This window comes from Pseudonaja textilis, chromosome 8 (assembly GCF_049901715.1).
Source record: "Pseudonaja textilis isolate UNSWEBS1 chromosome 8, rPseTex1.2, whole genome shotgun sequence".
NCBI lineage: Eukaryota > Metazoa > Chordata > Lepidosauria > Squamata > Elapidae > Pseudonaja > Pseudonaja textilis.
The window spans coordinates 30,341,610-30,367,427 of record NC_141997.1 but is presented as its reverse complement, the minus strand read 5'-3'; the positions used below and the strand labels follow the sequence as shown (position 1 = coordinate 30,367,427).

Here is a 25,818-nt window from a genome sequence, read left to right as displayed (position 1 = left end):
GCTGTGATAATCATGTGGGCCTGCCCTTCCGCCCCTGCATTGTACTTTACCTATATCCTCTCAGCTGATTCGCACGGCAGAGCGGATTGCCGCTCCTCAGCTGTGTTACTCTCAAGCAGTAACATTGCAGGTAAGTTTTTTCTGGAAGATATTCACGCACACATTTGGCACATGCACACATGAAGTGTGCATGCACGCATGCAGGAAACATGCAATCATCGAACCAGTTGTTACACCGGCAACATCCCACCACTGGGTAAAAGTGACAACAGAAGGTGAGGCTCAACTCCAGTCCCAGCTGTGAAATACAGTGTACGCTCTCCAAAAAATCTACTTTGGTTCTGTTTCAGTGCCAGGCAAAGATCTTTTTCTTCTTTCCCATCTTTTATCCTCTTTATATTTCTGTTGTGCTTTCGTTTATTTTTAGATTTTCTGGTGATGCTTCTTTTAGCATTTCTTTTTAATTGGCTCTTGTTTTAACTGAATCTACTGGGTTATTTTCCCTTTGAGTTACACGGACTTTACTGATGTTTCATTCTATGTCATCTTAAAAGTGATTAGCTAACTAGGCAATTATTAAGTCTCAAAAAGTATCTGAAAAAATAAATGACAAGTCAGCTCAGGTAAAATATTCTAAATGCTGAAAGGACAGTTTACATTATCAAGCATATTATTTAACTACCCTATATTATTTCCTACCATGGCAAACTTTCTTTCCCACTGTGTTCTCCTGGGACATTTTACTTCTTTGAGGAATTTGAATAACACAGCACATTTTTCTGTATTCAGCTCATGAAGGAGAATGAGAAAGCTACATGATGAAATAAGCTCCATACCAATCAAGGGCACCAGTTTAAGTGTGATAAACTTCTGAACGTGATCAGAACAGAACAAGACATGTAGATTTTCAGTTGCTTTCCATTCTTAGATCTTGCTGAAAATGCACTATTTTTTTCTTCATCCAATGATGGACAGTAGCATCTTTAGGACTTTGGAAGTATGCAAGATCATGGATGCTTATGCCCTCATCCATCACATTTTCTCTTTATATTTACCTCAGCCTAGCGCTGGAAAAGTGAGCTATAAATCAATATCTGTAGTGAGACAAGCAGAAGACAATTATCCACCTCCATTTACTTTTTCAATAGGCATTAAGTCTTCCTACCAGTTCTCCAAGATCACTTCTAGCTTTAACTCATTCTGCTTTAAGCTCTCATCCTTCCCATGAAATCAACGAGAGCTGAACTCCACTACTTGTTAACATTTGCAGAAGAAATTATGCTGAGGTTGGCATAACTTGAGGCTAAATGGCTAGAAGCAGCCTGAAAAAAATAAGACATTTTATGCCTATGCATCTCAGCATAATAGGTGGGTTTTCCAATATCTTCTAGGTTGAAAGGGGCATTTTTTTCTTAATAGGTTTTTTTCCTATAAGTTTATATTTTTGATGCCGAAGTATGAGTCATATTATCAATGAATAGTAAATATTTAAGAAATCTGATTAATGGTATAATAAATGGGGTTGCTTTTTTTTTTTGCTTGAATTGCATAAGCCCAATATACAACAGCAAATAGAATATGGATACATAAACCTATCGTAAATTCCCCTGAGTATTTATTTTCATGAGCAAAAATTCAGGGGCAAATCTACAACAAAGGTCTGAATTATTAGATATGCAATGCTAAACCACTATAGTGCTGATTCCAATCTCATACATAATTTGATTTCTGTATTTAAGATTTCTCCTCTAGTACTCACTTTTTTTCCTAATCCATTACAATATTGAGATGTTATCTTTCTGATTAGTGTATCTATTTGAAACCGAAGTGGAGGTTTGTATCAGAAGTTGAGAATCATACAAATTTGTAGTGTTTGGCAAACAAAGCTCCTTTTTAAGCTATTCTTAACCAGTATACATTTATTTAGCTTTTGGTAACTTCTGAAGAAATAAATAATTTTAAATAATAAAAAAAATCATAAGGTTCTCAATATTTCTACATGTTTATCCCCCGCAAAAGCAGGGGGAAAAAATCCATCTATTGTTCATATCAACACACAGTGTCTGGAAATTTTAACATACAACTCGCATCAACCACAATCAGCATGGTTACTGCCTGCTCATTATTTTAGCTTCTTTGTTGATTTCATTGACTGACAATTACAAAAGGATTAATGAACCTATGGTTCTCCAAACCTGGTGAATTATCTTCCACCAGTCTCAGTGAGATGAAAAATAAGGAAGAATTTTGGAACTGTAACTCAGCAAAACAACCATAGCCTCACAAATTCCCCATGGATGAACTATAAAAAAGCAAGTGGACTTTGGTTTTTCTTGAAGATGTTTTCACTTCTCATCCAAGAAACTTCTTCAGTTCTAACTGAATGGTGGAGGGCAGAAATATGTATATGCCTTGCAGTTCATCTGGTCGTTAGCAGGTTTGGCACCTTCTTGGAACTACTGAAAGGACTGTATTGTAAATAGGAGATAAGTGGTGTCGTATTGCTCCCCCTCTATTGAGAAAGGCTGTTCAAATACCACCTCCTATTGTGTCTCCTGTTTGCAACCAAGTCCTTTCAGCAGTTCCAAGAAGGTTCCCTACCCATTTGCACTATTTCAATGACCCTGAGGGCCCAGATAAACCTCCAAATGGCCTCCATGACTCACAGAATGAGTCCTAAAGACGAAATGAGTACAAGGAACATAAATCCTTCCATCCTCCATCATTCAGTCATAACTGAAGAAGCTTCTTGGATGAGAAGTGAAACATTTTCAAGGAAAAACGAAGTCCAGCTGCCTTTTGAAAAAAGCACCTTGGGGACAACCGTGATGTGGATGACTAAGAATGTCCATAGACCTGTAAATAAGCACTTAATTAATGCTGCAGAGTTTTCTCTACAAAAAAAAAAAAAAAACATACCACATTTTGTGTAGCTTTGAGGTTCAGCTGCAGGTGATAACTGAAAGGTATCCATTTTAGAGTCTATTTAAGCTTGTTTCAGGGAATCCCTGAGCACAGCCTTGCAAACCTATGTTTCCCATCTCTGAAAACAAGGCATTCACTATAAACACCAGAGTGCCTCTAAATATATGCATTTTTATTGAATATACCCCAATGGCTCATCTAGGTTTAAGATAACAGTGTAAGTGCCATTTCAATAAAGGCTCTGACATGGCCTTCAGAAGGATGGCTCCAGATGTTTAGATGTTGGGAATCATGGAAAGAACACACATACACAAATTTATGTTCTCCATTGGCACATATGAATGTGATGATGTTCAAACCAGAATTTATACATAGCAAAACCTTTCATATGGGGCAGGCTCCACATACTATATTTAGGAATAGGGACATTTTGCTGAATTTCAGTTTTAGCTTTATAGCTGGTGAAGTGCGCAACACAGGCCCTTGTATGCACTCATCTTTGCTATTCCTTCTGTTTCCCCAAGATGTGAATCATTGAGCATATGGTAGCCCGTTAGTTTAATTCAAATGATAGATTCTGAGTCAATTCCTCCTGTTTCTTTCAAATAATTCTTCATTTTTAGAAACAAAACTATTTGTTTACGTTGTTTATTTTACAGTTCTATACATTAAATCAGTTATTTATTTTCATTTTAAGAAAAATGCACTACGGTAGATACCTATCTATCTCCATACTGTACATACATTCCTGCCTCCTAAAATAGCAATAGCACATAGACTTATATACCGCTTTATAGTGCTTTACAGCCCTCTCTAAGCGGTTTACAGAGTCAGCATAGTGCCCCCAACAATTTGGGTCGTCATTTTACACACCTCGGAAGGATGGAAGGCTGAGTCAACCTTGAGCCTGGTGGGATTTGAACTGCCAAACGGTAGGCAGCTGGCTGCAGAAGTAGCTTGCAGTACTACACTCTAACCACTGCGCCACAGAGGCTCAATAGTTATTTTCTTTGTATTATCACAATAATTCCAAACCAGAGGAAAAAATTGCATTATAACCAGAGGTGGTATTCAGCAGGTTCTGACCAGTTCTGGAGAACCGGTAGCAGAAATTTTAAGTAGTTTGGAGAACCAGCAAATACCACCTCTGACTGGTCCCGCCCTCATCTATTCTCTGCCTCCTGAGTCCCAGCTGATCGCCTGGGTCTTCTTTTGTTGTCCTGCACAGGATAACAGAGCTGGAAAGCAGGTTAGTGGGGTGGGGAGGGAATGGGAATTTTACAATAACCTTTCCCTGCCACGTCCACCAAGCCATGCCCACCAAGCCCCAGCCACAGAACCGGTAGTAAAGATTTTTGAATCCCACCACTGATTATAACCACAACATTACTTCATCTGAAATCCATATTAAAATTGACCTACCATTGCAGACATTGCCATCGTTGTCTTCACACTGTCTATCATCACACTCGCAAAGTTTGCCGTATATTTTGGACTCTCCAGGAGGAAAACATGTACATCGGCCACATTCACATTTTCCTGTGAGAACAGTCATCTCTCATTAGTCAAATCCAGCAACCAAGGTCAACTTGTTCTTGTCTATGACTCAACTTAGCAAACTGGCAAAGAAATATAAAGATCAGCCTGAAAGAAGAAGGCAGTGTTGCTTGTAAAGGAGACATTTTTAAAAGATAGTTGTGTAAGGGTTGTCTTGTGTTATAGGAACACGTAATTCTCTTAACCACATCAGGCTATTTATTCCTTGAGTTGAGTATTGCTGGCAATGGCTTGCCCTGTTTTGGACAGAGGTTCACCTTATCACTTCTGCTTTCTTACCTGGAGATGCTAAAGAGTAGATGTGGGTCTTCTACTTGGAAAACAAATTCTCCACCAGTGAGTAATTACCCTTCATTATCCCAGTGGCTTGGACAACCATTTCCCATGGTGGCTTTCCAAACTATTGTTGCAATATTAAGAACTCATCTCCCTACCTAACATCGGTCAAAAGACAACTTCTACCAGTCCTACATTCTCAACTGTCATTAGAATCAGAAAGTGAGGGGAGTGGGAAAGGAGTGTATTCAGAGTGCTTAAGCCAACCAGATAATACCAAACAAGAGTTAAATCTCTGAAGTTGTGAGAGGTAGTGATTCAATAGTTTTGGATAAGATGGCAGAAGAGAGGGGATTGAGTTCAGGCTGTCTTCTTGATTGTTGTTGTGGTGTGCATGAAGATGTTTTCTACCTATTTAGATGCGAAGGTTGGAGATGTGGACTGTGCTGTAGTGAAGCACAGTATACTGGGGGATGGTTGCAGTTGTTACTTTGCCATGTTTGCTACTTTGCTGCCTTGTGGCTTTGTGGCAGACATGTCAAACACATGGCCCGTAGGCCAAATCCAACCCATGATAGGCCCAGAGTTGTCCTGCGGGGCTGTCCCGGAGACAGTGAGGGATCGGCCTGTGTTGCCCCGACCCTGGCCCATCCTGGCCATACCCACCCAGTTGGCTGTGATGACCAGGCCACACCCACCCCAGCCCCCCAAGGCCAAACAAAATCCTAATACGGCCCACAATGCGATCAAGCTTGACACCCATCCTTTATAGCATTTCCACAGCATTTTGCCAACTGTGGCTGCTAAGTAGTCCTGGCTTCTGCCAATGACTTTTTTTTTAATTGTTGGTAATTGGATCTGGCCGGACTTTTGGCTGCTTACTGGAGGAGAGATCTGCAGGATTGATCTTGGTCAGTAGTGATTAGGGAGAAACGGTCCCACCCTCATCCCGGAATGCTTCAGGATTTGGTCCTCTCTTCTCTCCTATTTAACATCTACACAAGTCTACTGGGTGAGTTCATCCATTACCACTGTAAACTGATGATACCCAATTATATATCACAGCCTGTGATGACCTAGGGTGGGATACAAAAACAACACAGGCACAAAAACAGGTGAAGTCCCTTTAATTCCTTCAACTTGGTCTCAAAGCTCCAAATATCCTTGACTGTAGACAAAAAACTCCCCCACAAACAGTTGCAAAAAGGACGAAATGTCATTTGAATGAAAAATACCTATAAATTATAAACAGAAAAAATAACACAAACCACACTGAAGCAATTAAGGGAACCAGGCAAGATAAGGGTCTGAAGACGTCCACAGATATCGGAATACACACTGGGAAGGACGCCAAACTCAGGTAAGAACGGACAGACTAGAAATATTTTCATGCTTTGTTTCCAGCACTGATTCATGAGCAATCCGTCCTTTTAAATAGTTCTCCCAGCTGCAGCCCATGAAAGGGATCAAGGCCCTTTCCTTCCCCATAGACCACACCATTCACGTTTCTCCCTTATCCTCTCCTCCCTGCGTGCCCTAGGATGGAGAGGGGGTGGGACTGGGTCCTCCTCTGACTACCCAGCCAGCTGTCATGCCCCTGATGGAGACTGAGGAAGAGGAGGAACAGCCAACAGGGAGTGGAAGTGTGGCTCCAGAGGTGGTGGACGAGGCTGGGGAAGGGCAGAGGCTGGCTGAGCAATCAGAGGAGGATCCAGGGCCATCCCCTATCCATCCTAGGGCACGCAGGGAGGAGAGGATCAGGGAAAAAAGTGTGGTCTACTTGGGAGGAGAGGGCCATGACCCTCCTCATGGATTGCAGCTGTGAGCTCGGTAGAAGAGTTTGAAACAATGTATTCACAGATGCTGAAGTCAAATTAGTGTTGTCCTTGGATGAGCTTTATCTTTGTTGGTGTTCTTCCCATGGATTCTTCCCGGTTATCTTCCTGGAATGTGTGATTAATTATCTTGGTTTGCCTTGGAACCCTCATCAATATGGTTTGTTTCTGGTTTCCTTTTCCTTCAGTATCTCCTTTTGGAATTTAAACTGTGACTAATAAAACAGCGAAGTTAAGTTGAAGGCATTGCAAGACCTTGATTCATGTTTTAGTTTTCGTGTTATTTTTGAGGCACTACGGGTCATCACACCGGCCTGTGCCCTCCCCAGCCTCCTACACAACCTCCAGAGCCACACTTCCACTCCCTGTCGGCTGTTCCTCCTCTCCCTCGGAGTCAGTCTCCAACAGGGGCATGACACAGCCATTGGCAAATTAAGCAGTGCTGTGGACATCGTATCCCGGTGCCTGAAGGCTGTGAGGGTCGGGATGAAGTACAACAGACTTCAGCTGAACCCTGGCAAGACTGAGCTTTGGGGCTATCAGTTTTAGGATTATGTCATTTTGGAGCTGGATGGGTTGCATGCACAGTTTTATGTCAGGCACCAATTGTGTCCATTCCTAGGTGGTGAAGCTTTGCTCACAGTCACTCATGACCTAGTCACCTCTAGGTTATATTTTTGAAATCTGCTGTCCTTGGAGAATATCTTCAGCTGGTGCAGAATGCAGCGACAAAGTTGAAAATGTGCTCCCGGGAAAGCACATGTCACACCTCTGCTCTGTGAGCTGCATTGGCTACTAGTTTGTTTCTGGGTCCAATTCAAAGGGTTGGCGTTCACCTTTAAAGATCTTCATGGGTTGGGGCAAGATTCTCTGAGGGACTGCCTCCCTCTCTGATTATGTCAACCCATTCCATTAAATATGGCAGAGGACACAAGCTACAAGTAGCATCTCCTAGGAACCTACATTTGGTGTATCTAGGATAGCACCCTTCTCTCCCATGGCACCTATTTTATGAAACGTTCTCTCACCCCACCAACTGAAGTCAGGTTAGTTCCATCCCTGTTAACATTCTAGAAGTCGTTCTCAAGACCCCGTTATGCTTCGTATAGAACCAATAACACCTTAAGATATTTCCACTATTGATATATTTATTGTCTCTGTGTTTATCATTTGTACATTTTAATATATTTTAATCTCAGTAATGATTATTTTATATTTTATAATGACTGTAATGATTGTACAGATAGTCCTCAACTTACAACAGTTTGCTTAGAGACCATACAAGTTACAACAGCACTGAAAAAAGTGACTTATGATCATTGCAGCTTCCCCATGGACATGGGAACGAAATTCAGATGCTTGGCTATTGACTCACACTTGTGACAGCGGCTGTGTCCCTGGGTCATGCGATCCCCTTTTGCGACCTTCTGACGAGCAAAGTCAATGGGAAAACCAGATTCACTTAACAACCGTGTGACTAACTTAACCCCTGCAGTGATTCACTTAACAAATGTGGCATGAAAAGTCATAAAATGGGGCAAAGCTCACTTAACAAATTTCTCACTGAGCAACAGAAATTTTGGGCTCAATTGAGATTGCAAGCTGTATTTATATAACTGTTGTATTTTATAACAATAATAGCTGAAGAAACAGTAGATCCCCTGGTTAGTGGCTGTAAGATCACACAGATCTTTTAGCAAACAACAGCATTTCAAGATAGCAACAATATTGCACCGGAAGGTATGCAAGAAATATCATTTCCCTGCAAGCAAGAACTAACTATGAGACTATCAAATAGAGAAGGTAATAGAAAATGCAGAAACTGTGTTTTGGGATTTTAGAATTCAAACATACAAGAACTTGCCTCATAACACACCAGACTTAACAATTGTCAGTGTCAGGGCTCTGATAGTGACCCCCATTTTAATCATGAGTCTGATTAAATCATAGCCCGATTTTCAAAGCTCAAAGAAGATTTATTAAGAGAAGACATGCCGGTTCTGCCTGGGTGTAACCGACTCTGAGACACATCATTCATTGTCACCCTTGACCCTGGTTTCCCCACACCCCCTGGGTGTATTCATATTATCCAATGGGACACATCCATAGCCAAGAGTCATCAATCATGCTCTCCAGTTAGAATTTTGCACGGCAGAAATTTTGGTCGCCTGGAAACTATCTATGAAACAACCATGGCATGCAGTTTCATTTTTGCAGCTGCTACACTTACTCCTCCGTCCTTTTCTATTGGCAACACTAAAAAAACCAGAGAAATATTTTATGAGTTGACAGTCAATAAGAAAGGGAAAAAAGCGTAGATAGAGTAGATGGCAGTACTTGGAAGCAGAATAGAAGATAAAGAACAGGATAAGATACAAAACACAAAGACCTGCAAATAGAATTGGATCGACTGGGGTAAAAGAAAGCAAATGTAGTACCAATAGTAATAGGCGCTTTGGGAGCCCAGTTGAATACCATCCGCATTAATAAATCCACCACCAGTCATTTGTAAAAGGCAGCTTTACTCAGAATAGTTTATACAGTATTCTGTGACGATAACACTAATACCATAAAACATCACTATCTGCCTATTCCAGGTCCTTGGAAAGGATTCGGTAGGTAGACAAAAATGTCATATTCAATCTAAAAATCTGGCTGATTGTACAACAAACCAATATAATAAAATCCTCTATCTTTTAATGTCTTAAAAGCAGTGGTGGGATTCAAATGTTTTTACTACCGGTTCTGTGGGCATGGTGTGGTGGGTGTGGCGTGCTTGGTGGGCATGACTTGGTGGGCGTGGCAGGGGAAGGTTACTGCAAAATCCCCATTCCCTCCCCACTCCTGGGGGAAGGTTACTGCAAAATCCCCATTCCCTCCCCACTCCTGGGGGAAGGTTACTGCAAAATCCCCATTCCGTCCCCACCCCACTAACCTGCTTTCCAGCTCTGTTCTCCTGTGCAGGGCAACAAAAGAAGACCCAGCCAATCAGCCAGGAATCAGGAGGCAGAGAATAGATGGGGGCGGGGCCAGTCAGAGGCGGTATTTGCCGGTTCTCTGAATTACTCAAAATTTCTACTACTGGTTCTCCAGAACTGGTCAGAACCTGCTAAATACCACCTCGGCTTATAAGGTAGACCAGATTAAGAAATAGACTGACTGGGCCTAAAGCTACTTTTAATTGAACAGCTATTGCAACAGAAATTTGAAAGACTGAATGTGTTTTCCTCCCTTCCTCTTTTGTCTTCTTTTTTGCCCTGGGATCAAGCCTCTTTTATCTGATTGTTGTCTTAGTAACAGATCTTCCCTCTGTCCTTCAAAGCCACCCTCTACACTCTTCACATAAACAAATCAATACAACAAGGGCAGTGGAACTAGAAGTCTGTCAATCAAACAGGAAAGTTATGTGAACTATATTAGATAGAAGCCATGAGATTCCACATAATTTATGTCTATATAGTTATAGTTAGAACTACTGATTTGGATATATACATCTCTCTAGATATAGGTAGAGAGGTGCCCCCCTCAGAGCCCAGTTTGGAGAAGGAGGAAGAATTGGGAACTGGGACTGTCCCACAGGGAAGGCACACCAGGGGCTAAGGATGAGGTGTCCTGGGATGTCCTGGGACCCTCAAGATTGGGGGAGGTGGTTGACCAGATGGAGAGCTGCCTGCCTACACAGACACAGGAGAGGATTGGCTATTAACCGGCAGTGGTACTGATAGGCAGTCAATCTCCTCTGATGGGGAACAGCTGTCTACTCCACTCGATCCAAGGGCCAGAAGAGTGGAATGTAGGCAAGCCCAGGGAAGGGTTGCAAGACTATTCAGGAGAAGGTCGTCACACTCCTCCTCACAAGGAACATTTGGAGGGGAGTAAGAGGAGAAGCCGTGGGAGGTTAGTCTTTGCCAGGAACCATTGTTTGCTTTGGCTTACAGTCCCCTGGCTTTGACTCAGGCCCGTTTGCCATTTGCCTTACTTGGAAGATTGCTCTTCGCATTTTGGTTTGGACCTAGCCCTTCTTTTGTGGCCTGTGTTTGGCCCAGAGGTGGTTATTCAGCAGGTTCTGACCAGTTCTGGAGAACCGGTAGTGGAAATTTTGAGTAGTTTGGAGAACCGGCCAATCCCACCTCTGACTGGAGATTTTACAGTATCTTTCCCCTGCCATGCCCACCAAGCCATTCCCACATGAATCCCACCACTGGTTTGGACTCTGCTTCACTGGAACTGCTTATTTTCTATGACCTGTTTCTTGTCCTGAGGACTGCCTTTGTATTGTGGCCTGCACTCTGCCTGGTGGATCGGACTTAGAAACCTGGATCTTACCCCATGAGCGTGTTCCTATTCTGTGGACTTTCTTTGTTCTTCTGGAGCTGGGTTTGGGAGTTGGGAATGGCTGCCTGCAGACAGGGGTGGGGATTCTACTGGTTTGGACTGGTTCAGGCAAACCCCTTGTTCCAATGATCAGCTACCTCCAAACCGGTTCACTGTGACAAGCATGTGGGCCCATCCATCCACCCCTGCTATTTCCTGTGCTTTATTTCCTTTGTTTAGAGCACAGTTGATTCACTCAGCAGAGCCGTTTGCTGCTTCTTAGCTGTTTGAATCACAGAGGCTGCAGTTGAGGGTAAGTATGGGCTTTTTTTAAATGCAGAGCCTGCACACGGAGCAAACCAGTTGTTATACCGTTGGAGTCCCACCTCTCCCTGTAGGGTAGTGTGGGAGTGGAGCCTCACTGGTTGTTGGAGGGCCTTTGGCTGAAACATTTATGGAGAGAAATAAAGAACTATTGCCTTGCCTTGCCTTGAACAGCTGGGCCATAACAGAGAGGTATCTACAGGCAGAGATCTTATAATCACTTCTACTTAAAGGAAAGGGGAAATATGTATAATTAAGTATAATTGCTGTATGGGGAATGGACCTTAGTACAGTACTTTGACATGTGGAAAGAAAAATCAAAGCTAAAAGCTGGAGTTAACCTCCATATAACACAACCTCTTGGGCTAAGGGCTCTCCTTGGCCATTAGTGATTGTCAGGGCAGTGCTCAAAAAGTGGGCATAGAGCAGTTTAAACAATGGTGAGGAGAATACATGAGAAGAATTAAAGGTGATATCTTCGACTTAAAGGTAATAACATTAAATTGTTAATTTGATTACTTCCCTTGTATTCCTTGCTATTTTATTAAAGATTACTATTTGGCACAGACACCAGTTCTAGGTCCCTCCACCACAGGCTTTGGAAAGATGCCCTCATCACTGGGCATCAGGTTATTATGCCTCCCTGAATTACCCAGAATCATAGCTTTTAAAAAATGCCATGAACGCAACTGAGTGAATTCAGTGAGTTCAAAGAGAAACTGAACCTAACCCACTGAATGGGTTGGCTGAGAGGCATAAAAGAAGTACAATAAGACAATACAAATTAAATTTTAAGTCACTGTATAAAAAGAGGCTGGCATTCTGGGCCTAAGTAATCGAAGAACAACAAAACAGGAGGGCAAATTTCCAGGACCCAGAGTAAGGCATTTAAACAGCATTACTATTTCATCAAATGTGTCTGGCTAAGCTTCACAATGTTCAAACCGCTCATTCGACGAGGTCATCGCCATTAAACAATCAGAGGTTCGCTGTCAAATTGAAAAGGGATCAGTGCTTCACCCATACTTGGTTCCCCTTTTGCCGTAGCAACCTGGTTACAGAGGGAGAAAGTGGCCAAGGGGAGCGTCATGAATTGGCTTTGGAATACACAGCTCACCCCAACAAATGCCTGCTTGTATCAGTCCTGTTCATTATTCTCAATGGTATTTTCAGTCCAGTTCATCGTTCTCTTTGTTTCCAGGAACTAGATTTTTGTCTGTTTAAGGTTGGCCATCTATGCCTAAAATCTTGCTCTGTTGTATGGCAAGTCAGAGCATTCCTAGGAAAGTGGTATTCAAATTCTGAAGTAATAGAAGCTGTAAAAAAATAAGTTACAAAACATTCAAAGTGTCTTCTTCCTCATTTTGCCTGCTTGCACCAAGTTTTGCACCAGTACCTTCTTCATAACCACACAGGGCATGCTGGTCAGTGGTAGGATTTAATTTTTTTTAACTACCGGTTCTGTAGGCGTGGCTTGGTGGGCGTGGCAGGGGAAAGATACAGTCTCCATATATACTCTCCAGTCAGAGGTGATATTTGCTGGTTCTCTGGACTACTCAAAATTTCTGCTACCGGTTCTCCAGAACTGGTCAGAACCTGCTAAATCCCACCTTGGATTCCATTCTAGTTTTGGAATACTATGCACCTTAAGGTTTCTTTACTTCAATTTTTGTTGTAGTTCTTTGTTGTTGTTGTTTTGTTTTGATTTTGGGGTGGATTTTTATTTGTTTATTTGTTTTCTGGTAATTTTGTAAATTTTCAGGGATCCTTCTTGTATGGGCTATACAATTTTGGAAACCTAAGTCAGTATCTAACCACAGGTATCTGGAAGAGGTGTTTAGGGGGGCAATTGCCCTTGTTCTGAAAACTGATTTTTCATCACAATTAGGTAGGGCTGGGATTCTCCCGGTTCAGGCCGGTTTGGACAAACTGGTAGCTTCGAAGATCATCTAGAAGTGAACCGGTTCGCTCTGACAATTAGCTGCTAGGTCCACCACCCTGTCCATATTGACCTTTATTTCCTGCTTTTTTGTGTGGCACAGTGGATTGCCACGCGTCAGCTGTTGAAGAGACAGAGAGAGTGCAGGAGAAGGTCAGTAGGAAAGCCTCTGCGGGCGCGCAAAGCATGCGTGCGCATGTAAAGCATGCCCACCAAGCCACGCCCACCAAATGGGTGATAAACCAAATTGAATCCCACCACTGCAATTGAGGACTAAAAAAAAGAAAAGTAAGTCCTCTGAGACATGCCAGTTGTGAATTAAAGGATACATGGATCTGAAAGAGCCAGAGACTTGTTTCTCTCACATGCTTTCAAACAGAAACAAAACTATTCAAGAGTTGAGATATGAAGTTTGAACCAAAAAAAAGCACAAACCACATAACACCTTGCTTTCCATCTTGGCCAATGCTAAGCAAAGACTCTAAGGGCTTGGGGGTCTTATTCCTTAACCACAGGCGTTCTTCATCCAACTTCAAGCGGCTAGTCTTTTTCTCTAATGTCAATTGGTGTCAGAGAAAATCATGATGACCACAGTGCTTGATATAGATGGTGGCATAGATTTGTATTTCTGGCACTTTGGGAGAATGATATTAAATTATAATAGACATATATGAAGTTTCGGGATGTTAACATTTCTGGGAGAGGGGGGAAATATATATCCCACTTGGTCCCACCTGCAAAGTTGTCATTATTTCAATGTGCAAATGTTCACTTGATATTTAAGGACCAAGTAACATCTAGCAATGGCTGTGGCATTTTAGGTCCCTTATTGTATGTACTACACTATACTATTATGCTGCCATTCTCCATTGTTGAGCTTTTAAAAATGCACAAATTGCTGAAAATGCCTGGTGATAAGAGCAACTTTAAATATAATGCTTACGCAGGATCATTAATTATATGTATTTTGAACCAATTGCTAGATGAAGTATATAGAAGATAATAGAACTCCCTTGTAAACTCTTAATTTTGATTTAAATACAGCATGTTCAAAATCTTCCTGTATAATTTACAAGAATTTCTACCCTCTTATACTGTCTGTGCATTGCCAAAGTTAAATGACAGTAGGATGGGCCCTCTAAAAGAGCCATTATTTCTTTTATATTTCTAGAACACATATGCTTTCACAACTCTTTTCATGCAACCCTCACCTGCACCCAGCTGTAACAACAAAAGGGAAATTTGGTTTTACATAAAGTACTGGAGGTCAAGTTATAGCACCTGCTATACAAATCTAAGCCTGTTTTCACATTAACAGAATGCTTTGCATGTCAGCACAATTGTGCAGATTGCACAGGAATTAAGAGAAAGGGTGTAATCATTGCACTAGAGAATAACACATTGTAATCTGAATGCTGAATGTTCTTTAAAATGCCCCCATCCCATTCCCATCAGTAGGGCTGATGACAACGTTAAAACAATTTTGGTTGGAAATAATCACCTGCCTTTTAAAGAAACACTGAGCTAATTTATTAACCAATTTAGATCTACTGGAATATTAAATAATGAATAAAGTACAACATAGCTGAAATATATATATATATATATAAATTATTTACTTCTTTATTTACTTATTTGTTTAGTAAATTGCTATTTGAGCCACTGAATTGCTTTGGGCAGCTTACCAAAATAAGCAAACAGTTAGTGGATCTAACCCTGTAAAAGGCCTGGATGAAAATAAATGTTTGGAAGTTGTTCTTATAACTTAATAATTGCGTGATCCTCTTGAGCAACTCGTTCCTCAAAAAGAAGAATGAATTGGCAATGTTTCCAGCTGGACTTAACTCTGTAAGTCCTGCAAGTAATCGAAGCTGGGCAAAGTTTTATACATTTAGAACAGGTGTCCTGCCCCTGGTGGAGACTGACCCTGAGCAGTCAGAGGAGGACCCAGGCCCATCCCCTATCCATCCTAGGGCACGCAGGGAGGAGAGGATCAGGGTAAAATGTGGTCTACTCAGGAGGAGAGGGCCATGATCCTCTTCATGGGTTGCAGGTGTGAGATCTGCATAAAAGGTTGGACCTGCGTGCTAACAGACGCTGGAGACAATTTAGTGTTTATTCCTAAAGAAGGTTTATCTTGTTTGGCATTCTTCCAACGGACTGTCCCTGGTTATCTTCCTGAAGTTGGCAATTATCTATCCTGGTCTGTCGAGGAACTTTATTCAGTGCGGTTTGTTTTTGCTTTTTGCTTCGTTATCGGCTCTTTGAATGAGAAATGTGTTTCTTTCCTTTGCAATGTTGTTTTGAAAATAGTTTACTCCTCCACTGTGAACAATTAAACAGTGAAGCCAAGTTGAAGGCATTAAAGGATTTTTAGTTAAGTTTTGGGTTTTGTTATATTTCTGATACACTCTGGGTCATCACAACAGGGGTCCCCAACCCCCAGGCTGGGGCCTGTTCAAGACTGGGCTGTGAGAGAGATGAGCAAGCATGCACGCATGAAACTCCACTTGAGTAAGCAGAGGCCCCTTGCACTCACGTGCCAAGTTTCATTCACACAAATGGAGCTTTGTGCACGAACACACTACGTTCACACAAGATGAGTTTCACACATGAGCATAAGGGGAACTCTGGCTCAAGAGCTCTCCACTCATGTGAGAGGAGCTTTGCACGCAAGCACCCTCTGTTTACAAGCAAAACTCCATTCGTGAGAGTGTAGGTCCATTTGTAGGCCTGCGGCTTATACAAATGGACCTCTGTGTGCACGCCTACTCCCCCCCAGCACCAGGCTGGGTCCTCAAGCTAGAAAGGTTGGGGACCACTGACTTAGAGTAAAAAGTTGCATTGGGTTTTGGAAGCAAACAACAATGAGTTGCCGCTGTTAGAAAAAAGACCAACAAAAAGAAGTCGTATTGCCCATAAAAGAAAATGAAAATGAAAATAGCTAAAAAAAATACAAAAAATGGCTACATTTTTTTAAAAAATCTAGATTATGGTTTTTTCACCAGCCAAAACTGAATTGGAATGAGAAGAAAAACTGAACTGGCATCTCAAGATGAAATGGGGAAATGCTACATTCAAAGAAGGACCTCTGTACCTTTATATCAATTTCTGGTTATAGCCAGAAACCAAAATAGCTTCTTAAAAACACGAATCCTTTACCTCCTCATTAAGCTTGCAATTACTTATTCTCTGTATGTATAAACTAAAATTATGATGACAGCCTGTGGTATTAGAGCTACATGCAGTCTTGTGAAAAAACCTGGGTGGAGCTCTTTGAGCCCACTGAATACCTACTACTGAATAGAGACTGTCTATCTCATAGAAGTGGGAAATATACAGTAGAATAATTGTATTAAATGCTGTTCATTGATACAATTGATGCTGTAACATTTAGTTTTGTCCTGGTTCTACGTTAATTTCAAAATTATAGAGTTGGGCTATTGAATGCAGTTTTCTATAAAAGTCAGGAATGCAAGTTAAAGTATTTGTGGCAGATGGATATTTAGCCTCTTCTTAATGATAGGAAGCTTTTCCCCAGCATTCATTTGAAAGCTGCCCCCTGTAACTTAAATTTATTATTCCATGTCATGCAGAGAAGAGGGCCACCCTAATGTCTGCTGGTTGGACACTAAGAAGGATGACATCAGCATGACCATAGCAGATCTGAAGGAGGCAGTGGGAGACAGACAGAGGGGTATGGACCATTCTGATCTATAGAGTGGCAGAGGGTCAGGCATGATTGAATAGCTGGCAATGATGACAATCATGCATTTTGGAACAACTGGAAAGCGATCTTACATTTTTCTAGCTTCCTGAATTTCTCTAGCTTCTTTTCAGATATTTGAAGAGTGCCATCATATCTTCCCTTAATCTCTCTTCATACTCAGTTTATGTTTATACTTCATTCAACATAATAAATACACTAAGCTACTTTACTTGGTTATGGCAAGGATCAGGACTGGCAGAGCTGGCAGACTATCAATATGTTCAAACTGCTCTTTTGGCACACTTTGGATACGGAACTATTGAATTTTATTTTGCCTTAGATTGTGTTAAATTAAAATAAATCATTGGGAGGAAAGTGGCACACTGAAGAGCAAATTTAGCATTGCCTTTATTTACCAGAAGATCTCTAGATTATACTGTATATAAAATTGCTTATATAGACCACAATCATGGTGGATGACATTAGTCTTTAGCTCTGTTTGGAAGTGTGCCTATCAAAAAGTGGGCAGATCCCACCGCTTATGTCTGTGCCATTCTTTTTGCCATGAAAAAGGACATTTTCCTCTATTTTTTTCTCAGAAGGGAAAAACCAGTCTCTTGTCTTTTTTTCTCCCAACAAAACCCATGAAGAGGTGGGGTGGGAAGAGAGATAGGGAAGATATATCACCAAACTTTTTTGAGTTAATTTATTTATTTTATTGATTTGTCAATTGCTTACAAGATAATAGGTATAAGTATAAACATGAGTAAGAATACAGGAAATAGGTACGAATAAATGGGGACAATAGCACAGGGACGGGAGGCACGATGGTGGACTTATGTACTCCCCTCTTAGGAATGGGGTGAGGTCAATAGTGGGTAGTTTGAGGTTAAAGGGTTAAAAGTATTGTTCTTTTTTTCTTGCAAATAAATGTCATCTGAGGACACAGTGTAAGGTCACCTGAGTGTTGTATCATTAGATAATCGTTCTTTTGATCACTCTGTCCACAGCGTAGAGTTTGATCTTGACCGTCTCAGGTTAATTCAGCGTTCCATTCTTCCAAAGTTGGTAAAATGAGGAGCCAGATTGTTGGGAGCAATGTGCAATGACATTGTACATCACACAGAGTGCCCTTCTCCAGCCTTTGTGCTACAGCCCACTAGTGGTCCATGGGGGGGTTGCAATGGTGATGGTGGGAGAAGAGGGTTTTTTTGCCGGGGGGGCGGGGGAAACCTTGGGTTTATCTTTGCTTGCTGTCTTTTGCTTGTTATTAGAAGGGAAACAGAAGCAAGTTAATTCTGGCTTCGTTTAAAGTTCCTTTAACCTAGGAACCTAAATCAAAGCCTTCCATTTTGCTAATGAATGTTTTTCTTATCTTGCTATTTCTTAGCAATTAATTCCTAAAAAGCAGGCCCAATTTCCTGTTTTACTGAATAATAACTTAACAGGCTAGAGAGACAGGAATTCAACTAATTCATATTTCCCTTAGCTATAATCAGTGCCCACCTTATGGGCCTTAGTACCAACCTTTGGGGAGTATTTTCCCTACCCAAGGGTGTAAATAAATTACTATCTACAAATGATTATACACTGGTTTATTTAAATGATCTATAAAAGTTCTGTTAAGCTTTGAATACGATTGACTTTGGTCACAAAGGTGAATGCTTATGTTCGTACAGAAATAAAGTTAATTCTTGGTTTCCATCACTGATGTGTGACTTTTTTTTTTTGGCTACTCGTACCAGGAGAAAACAAATCACCCAGCTTTCAGCTAGGCCAACAGTAGAAACTAAACAAGGCACGGTGGCTTGCTTTAAAAAAATAAAATAAAATAAAAATCCTACTTAATTTACCACTATCCAAAGGAATAACAATCTCTTGTTATTGGGGTTGGATTAGGGGGTTGGACTAGATGACCTCCGAGGTCCCTTCCAATTCTATTATGTTCATAGAATATAGAACATGTTCTAAGTTCTAGGAAGAGGAACATATTGCCAATCTACATTGGACGGTGGAAAAAGCAAAGGAATATCAAAAAGGCCTCTGCATGTCTTTTATTGACTACACAAAAGCCTTTAATTGTGTTGTCTATGACAAGCTCTGGAACTGCCTCAAAGAACTGGAAATATCACCATACCCCATCTAGCTCATTCACTTGTTCTTCTCTGATCAGGCTGCCACTGTAGGAACAGAATATGGAAAATGGTTCCGAATTTGAAAAGGCCCTCAGCAAGGTTGCATCTTGCCACCTGTATGATTCAGCATGTACACATAAATAGTTATGAAAAAATGCACATTTGGAGGGATCTACCATTGGGGTTAAAATCAATAACAGGAATATCAACAACCTCAGATTGTTGAGGAGATGATACCATATTGCTTGTGGAAAGCAAGGAGGATGTGGAGTGGCTAATCCTGATAGTCAAAGATGAAAGTGCCGTGGTTTGCCGGCAGCTGGTGCAGATAGCAGCGGAATCGGACAATGGGGAACAACAGGGACCAGTCCAGAAATCTGGAGAGGACTTAGACGAGGGTCCTGCATCCGATGCAGAGATGGGGCCAGGACCATCTGGGAGTATTTTGCTGACTCTGGAGCCTCCAGAATCTGACAGCAGCAAGGCAGAGGAACAAGGGGAGCCTGTTCCCAGTGTGTGTGTGAGCAGAGCTGCTAGAAGGCAAGAGCAGCTGTGACAAAAGGGGCAACTTGGGAGTAAGGCTTGGAGGTGATTGCCCCTCCCATAAGGTATAAAGGACAGGCAAAGATAAAGAAACCTTTGTTGGAAGCAAAGTTGTTCGTTCTGTTCAGATTAATCCTTGAAGCTCTGTGTGGACTTTGTACTTTGGTTGGTTTTTTTACAGTTCATTTGGCACTTTAATTGTTGGCAGCAATTCAGAGGAGAGAAAGGTGGGTGCTTATCTTGAGGGACTGTTTGGGACTCATTACAGGCTGGGAATGAACATAATTCCCAGTGCTGAAATAAAACAAGAGTTGTTTTAACTAAACATGTGCTTAATTACGGTCTCAGGAAGCCTTGATCAGAACAGAAAGTGAAAAATTCGGACTGCACCTTAACATCAAAGAAAACAAAGATTATGACAACAGTAGAGAACACACAGGTCAGAGTGCAGACCAAGAATGAGATCATCAAAACACTACACACTTTATCTTCCAGGGCTCTAAAATCAACCAAAATGGTGACTGCAGCCCTGAGATGAGAAGGCATATAGCACTTGGAAGCACTGCAATGTCTGGCATGCATAACATCTGGAAGAGTAAAATATCAGCCTTACAACCAAATGCAGATTATTTAATGCAATAATTTTTCTAATTACTGGTGCTGGAGGTAAGTATTACGCATCCCATGGACTGCAAAAAATCACAAGCAAAGAAGTCCTCACGAAAAATATCACTTGAAGCCAAGATCGCCAAACAGAGGCTGTCATGCCTTGGCCATGTCATGAGAGCTGACTCACTTGAAAAATCACTCATGCTGTGAGGGATCAGTGGAAAAGGGAGAAAGGGCCATCATAGTACCTGCTGGCTGGGCACGATAGAGCAGGGGTCCTCAAACTTGGCAACTTTAAGACTTGTGGACTTCAACTCCCAGCATAGCTGGCTGAGGAATTCTGGCAGTTGAAGTCCACAAGTTTTAAAGTTGCCAAGCTTGGAGACCTCTGAGATAAAGGATGAGACAGAGATGACCATGGTGGATCTGAAGGAGCCAATGCAAGATAGAGGGGAATGGAGAAGGCTGATCCATAGAGCATCCGAGGCTCAAGATATGGTTGAATGGCTGACAACAATGACAATGTGTGGTTATCCCTTGAGTTCTTGGTCCTTCCCTCTTGAATCCCTTGGCTGGGTGCCATTATAGCAGCTGGCATTGGAGGAGATAATCTCTAAGCAATTCAGACAAGATCCTGATAGTCCACATTAAAATGCAGCTGGAGTTAAGCTGTTTTGACATTTGGCAGATCAATGCTGCTCTTCCCGCATGTATAGTAGCCAAACTAAAGGTGACAAGACTTCTGACTAATTCGTCCTCCTCTTGGCAAGGAGTCAGCTGGCAATATAATGTGTTAAGTTACTTGCTTGTTTGCTTGCTTCTTTTTAAGAACTCCCTCAAAAGAAAATGGCATATTTGGAGCTAGAAGCCAGGAAGCAGGGAGGATGAAGAGTTATCATTTCCATCAGTAAAAAACAGAACCTCTGCCTAGGAACTCAATTACAAATAAATTATAAATAAATTGATGCCAATCTTTTTTTTTTTTTTAAAGCCAACTCATCTCTTAGAACAAGGCAGTTTTGGCTAACAGGTGTCCTGTTAGCTGTTAACTGTTACAAAATCTTGAGGTAATGATTCCTTTGGTTGCCCAGAACCACAGTGATTCCTGAACGTTAGCATCTCTTACATGCTATATACGTCCAAGAGAAGTTTTCTTCTGAAATGATCAGAAACACTCAGATCTAAGTGCCACGAAAGCAACCTGTCACTCTCTCTCAGCCCAACCCACCTCACAGGGCTGTTGTTGTGAGGTAAATAGAAGTAGGAACGAGTATTAGGTATGTTCACTGCCTTGAATTGCTTATACAGTAATAAAGGTGGAATTTAAAAAATCAATCAATAGTGAAGGAGCATATTAATATAAATATGAAGAATAGTCAAGACAAGCAATGTCTTGTACTTAGATTGTCCCCCCGCCTTTTTTTTTAAAATTCAGGGCCAGACTGGATGTGAAGACATTGCGTGCTGTTATTTACATCTCCTCTTTTTTTTAACAATAGTAACTTCTTTGATTATAATGAGATGGGATAACATTATATACAACAAAATAACAATAAATAGGTACTGTGGGATATTGCAATCCAGGTTAAGGCTGTAATGTCCCCTGGATTGTGTGGTCCTGTGCGCAGGCACTCATGCCCTGATCATCTCTTGGTTGGATTACTAGAATGCATACTGCATGGTTCTACCCTTGAAGAGCATTTAGAAAATACAACTGGTCAGTGGTGGGATTCAAAAAATTTTTTACTACCAATTCTGTGGGCGTGGCTTGGTGGGTGTGGTGTGGCTTGGTGGGCATGGCAGGGGAAGGATACTATAAAATCTCCATTCCCACTCCACTCCTGGGAGTGGGAAAATCTCATTCCCTCCCCACCCCACTAACCTGCTTTCCAGCTGCGTTCTCCTGTGCAGGGCAACAAAAGAAGTCCCAGCCGATCAGCTGGGACTCGGGAGGCAGTGAATAGATGGGGGCAGGGCCAGTCAGAGGTGGTATTTGCCGTTTCTCTGAACTACTCAAATTTTCCACTGCCGGTTTTCCAGAACTGGTCAGAACCTGCTGAATACCACCTCTGCAACTGATACAGACCACAGCAGGTGGACAGTTCTGTACAGGGGTGGGATTCAAATTTTTCAACAACTGATTCTGTCGGCGTGGCTTTGGTGGTGGGTGTGGCTTGGTGGTCATGTGACTGGATGGACATGGCTTAGTGGTCATATAATTGGCTGGGTGTGGCCAACTCAATATCACTCAAGGCACACATATCCTCGCCTGGCCTCTCATGACTGTGGGGATGTTGCAACAGTCATAAGTGTGAAAAATGGTCATAGGTCACTTTTTTCAGTGCCATTGTAACTTTAACTGATTACTCCACACAAGCAAAGTATCAGCAAAAGAGGGGGGGGAAACTCCAGAGATGTTCCTAGACAGTCTAGTCCTGCCAAGAATGTAATAAGGATTAATGGAGAGGCAGTTTCTCTAAGCAACACCAGAATGTTTCCTTCCTGCCTTCCTTACAGGATTAGACCAGTAATTTCTTTTAACAACTGGTTCTCTGAACTGCTTAGAATGTTAACAACCGGTTCTAGCGAATAGGTGCGAACTGGTAGAATCCCACTCCTGGTTCTGTAACCCCTTTGGGTGGCACTTGTGATACCGCTGTGTCACAAGCTGACCTGGGCACCAATTTGCTTCCAGGTCCTATTCAATGTGTTGGTCATCACCTTTACAACCCTTTATAGCATGAGTCCAGATTATCTGAGGAACCGTCTTACTCTCATCAGGGAGAGTAAGCAGAAAGCATTGTTCCAGCAGAAAGGTCCTACTTAGAATCCTGCTTGTCAAAACATTTTGACAGGCAGGGTCTGAGATGCGAGCCTTTTCTGCTGTATTATCTCAGTATTCTTTGAAATACTGAGCTGAAGTCACTCCTGGCCTTTCGGAAGAGCCTGAAAACTTGGCCCTGCCACTTGGCCTGGAGCCCTGATAGGAGTATGCTATGTTGGGGGTAGCTAACTGGTTAGAGAAGATCCCCACCCCCTATCATCTTGGTGTGTTGCTTTTCTTTTTAATTCTTCTAATGTTTATTATTTTGTAGTACCTTTCTACTTTTTATTGTATTGTAAACTTCTCAGAATCACTGTATCAGTGCTGGCATAGAAATTTAATAAATACATAAATAAATAAAATTTAAAAGTTCAAATTTGTCCTCCCATTGCACACCAGATGAAAATCTCTCTGGATCTGTTTCCCCCAAGGGTACATGGGAATAAGATCTGAAATGAATTGCTATAGGGAAATCCAAGTCTGTCTTCGGCTGGAGGCTGCCAAGAGGGAGTAGAAGCTGGTAGCACTCTTTTCTAGGCAGAGCCCACTGTAGGCTATAGGTGACTCATAGGAATTAATTAAATTGAAGCAAGGAAGCCTTATGAATTAACAAATGATTAGCCAACAAATTTATCATTTAAATAAATGAATTAAATTGCTCAATTGGTTTATAGTGGCAATGAGCATCCTGTTATATTCTCTAGAACTTGTGCAGCATTTATTTTTCTAACATGTTTTTATATGAATAACTATACTGCCCAACAATCTGCCTATTGGGCATATGAGTTTGTGTGGGTGTAAGAAGCTCTTAGATCTCTAAGGAAGAAGATGGTTTCCCTAAAAGTCAAGCTGAGATGGAAATGCTTAGAGAGGCAGAGAAGGAGGCAGATGAGTCTTTCCAGAATATAATAGCTTTGTCCTACTTTTAGGAATATAGCTCCCTTGCCGGCATGTAAGAGAGAGATTCCTTTAGGAGGAAGTCAGTCCTTGGAAAGTAAGCCCTATCCTCTCATATTTGATAGTTGGTATATCATTCAACATTACAGTAAAATATTTAACATTTAAAGATTTTCCCATAAATCTAGTAATATACCTTAATACATGGTCCCCAAAAGGTACTAAATGATCACATGACCATATCACGCAGTCAATAAACACACCTATTTCTTATATTTCCACAAAAAAAACCTGTTGTCCATCCTTTCAAATACAATATACCCTTAGTATAATTTTTCAAGAAATCAACCCTAATCTCAAATCTTTAGATAACATTTAATATTTTCAAGACCTGAAACCATTGGGTTTATTTTTTACTAAAATTTAAAATTATAATTACAATGATAAAAAACTAATACAATTTTTTTTAAAAGAAAGAAATAAAAAATAGAGGTGCAGAAAAGAGAAAAAAGTAGAAAAAAAATAGAAAATAAAAATTGTGAATATAGTAAAGAAAGTTTCATCAAAATCTTTATTCCTTCATCACCAAGAGCTTTAAATCCATTGGGGACCACTGTCTCCTCATCTGGAGTATTTGTGGATGATCTCAAGCCTTCTGCTTGTCCAAAGAGAGATTACGAAAGCTGGTCTACTCAGCAGCTGTTCATTCTGCCATGATTGTTGGCTCTGCTTTTTGTTTTTTTATGTTTAATTCACCATTTCTACCCCAAGTCTGGACCTGAAGCCACTATTGTGGCTGTCCTGGGAATTCCAGTTCTTTATTCAGTGTACAATTTCTGTGTGAAATGTACAGTTTAAAATATTGAGCTTTTGATAGTGATGTGTTATAATTTTGTATCTGTAATGGCAAGAAAGTAATTCAGGTGCCTTTGAGAAGCCACATATGCAGTACATATTGATCCATTAGGTAACAAGCATTACCTGGAGATAATTCCAATGTTGTGAATTAGGAAGATCAAATTCAATTTGAAGCTGGAAAAAAATCATTACATAGTAGTTGATTTCAATTCATAATCTCAGCTTCTACCCAAGTTTTCCAATAAAATGATTTACCACCAAAGTAGAATTTTTCCAAAGTGTTAGATATTCATGAGTCTTGTTATCAAAACTTAATTTACATTTCAATACAGCCCAAAGATTTCTCACTGCTTGCACTCCTTGAAATAAAACACCTTTTTTTTGCTATGTGTTGTTCTAAGCACCTTTCATAATAGCAAAGGAAATAGACAATAACTTTCCAACTCTGTTCATAAGGTATAATAGGCGACTACAATCTACTTATCCACTGCAAACACAGCTCTTTATCATTTTTAATGATCAAATAGACTGCATCTAAAAGTTCTCTTTCTTCTTTTAAAATTTGTCTGTTTATCAAGCATTTTGGTTGTATCATGCAGGGGGTGGGGGTGGCAAAAAGAATTATATTGAGAAATTGGAACAATGGTATTATTCCAGATGTCAAGTAATGGTTGTCAGAAATGTATGATCTATCTCCTTGGATTGGACAATATTTTCTACTAATCCAAGAAGGCAGTAATACGTGTCACTATGAAAGAGATTCTTGATATCTTACAATAATATCTTGTTCATACTATAGTAATGAATTAACTGGTAAACCAGTGACTGTTGATAAGTATAAAATATAAGATAGTTCCCCCCCCCCCTTTTCCTTCTTAATCTGTATTTTTAGTTTTTATTTTAATGAAATGCATGCTTACTTTTTCACCTGATGTGAAAGTTGTGCATCATTTAGAGCAGTGTTCTCAACCTCAGCAACTTTAAGATGTGTGGATTTCAACTCCTTGAGCTGGCTGGGGGAATTCTGGGAGCTGAGGTTCACACATCTTAAAGTTGCTCAGGGCAAGAAACTC

The 25,818-nt window shown here is 41.0% G+C and overlaps 1 protein-coding gene across 1 annotated transcript in view; it reads right to left on the bottom strand.

The window, feature by feature from the left end:
- Nucleotides 1-25,818, bottom strand: part of ITGBL1 (integrin subunit beta like 1) — a 167,073-nt gene that overhangs the window by 14,331 nt on the left and 126,924 nt on the right. Inside the window, exon 8 of the mRNA XM_087937935.1 lies at nucleotides 4,348-4,464. Coding sequence (XP_087794061.1) covers nucleotides 4,348-4,464 — 117 coding nt within the window. The remainder of the gene's footprint in view (nucleotides 1-4,347; nucleotides 4,465-25,818) is intronic.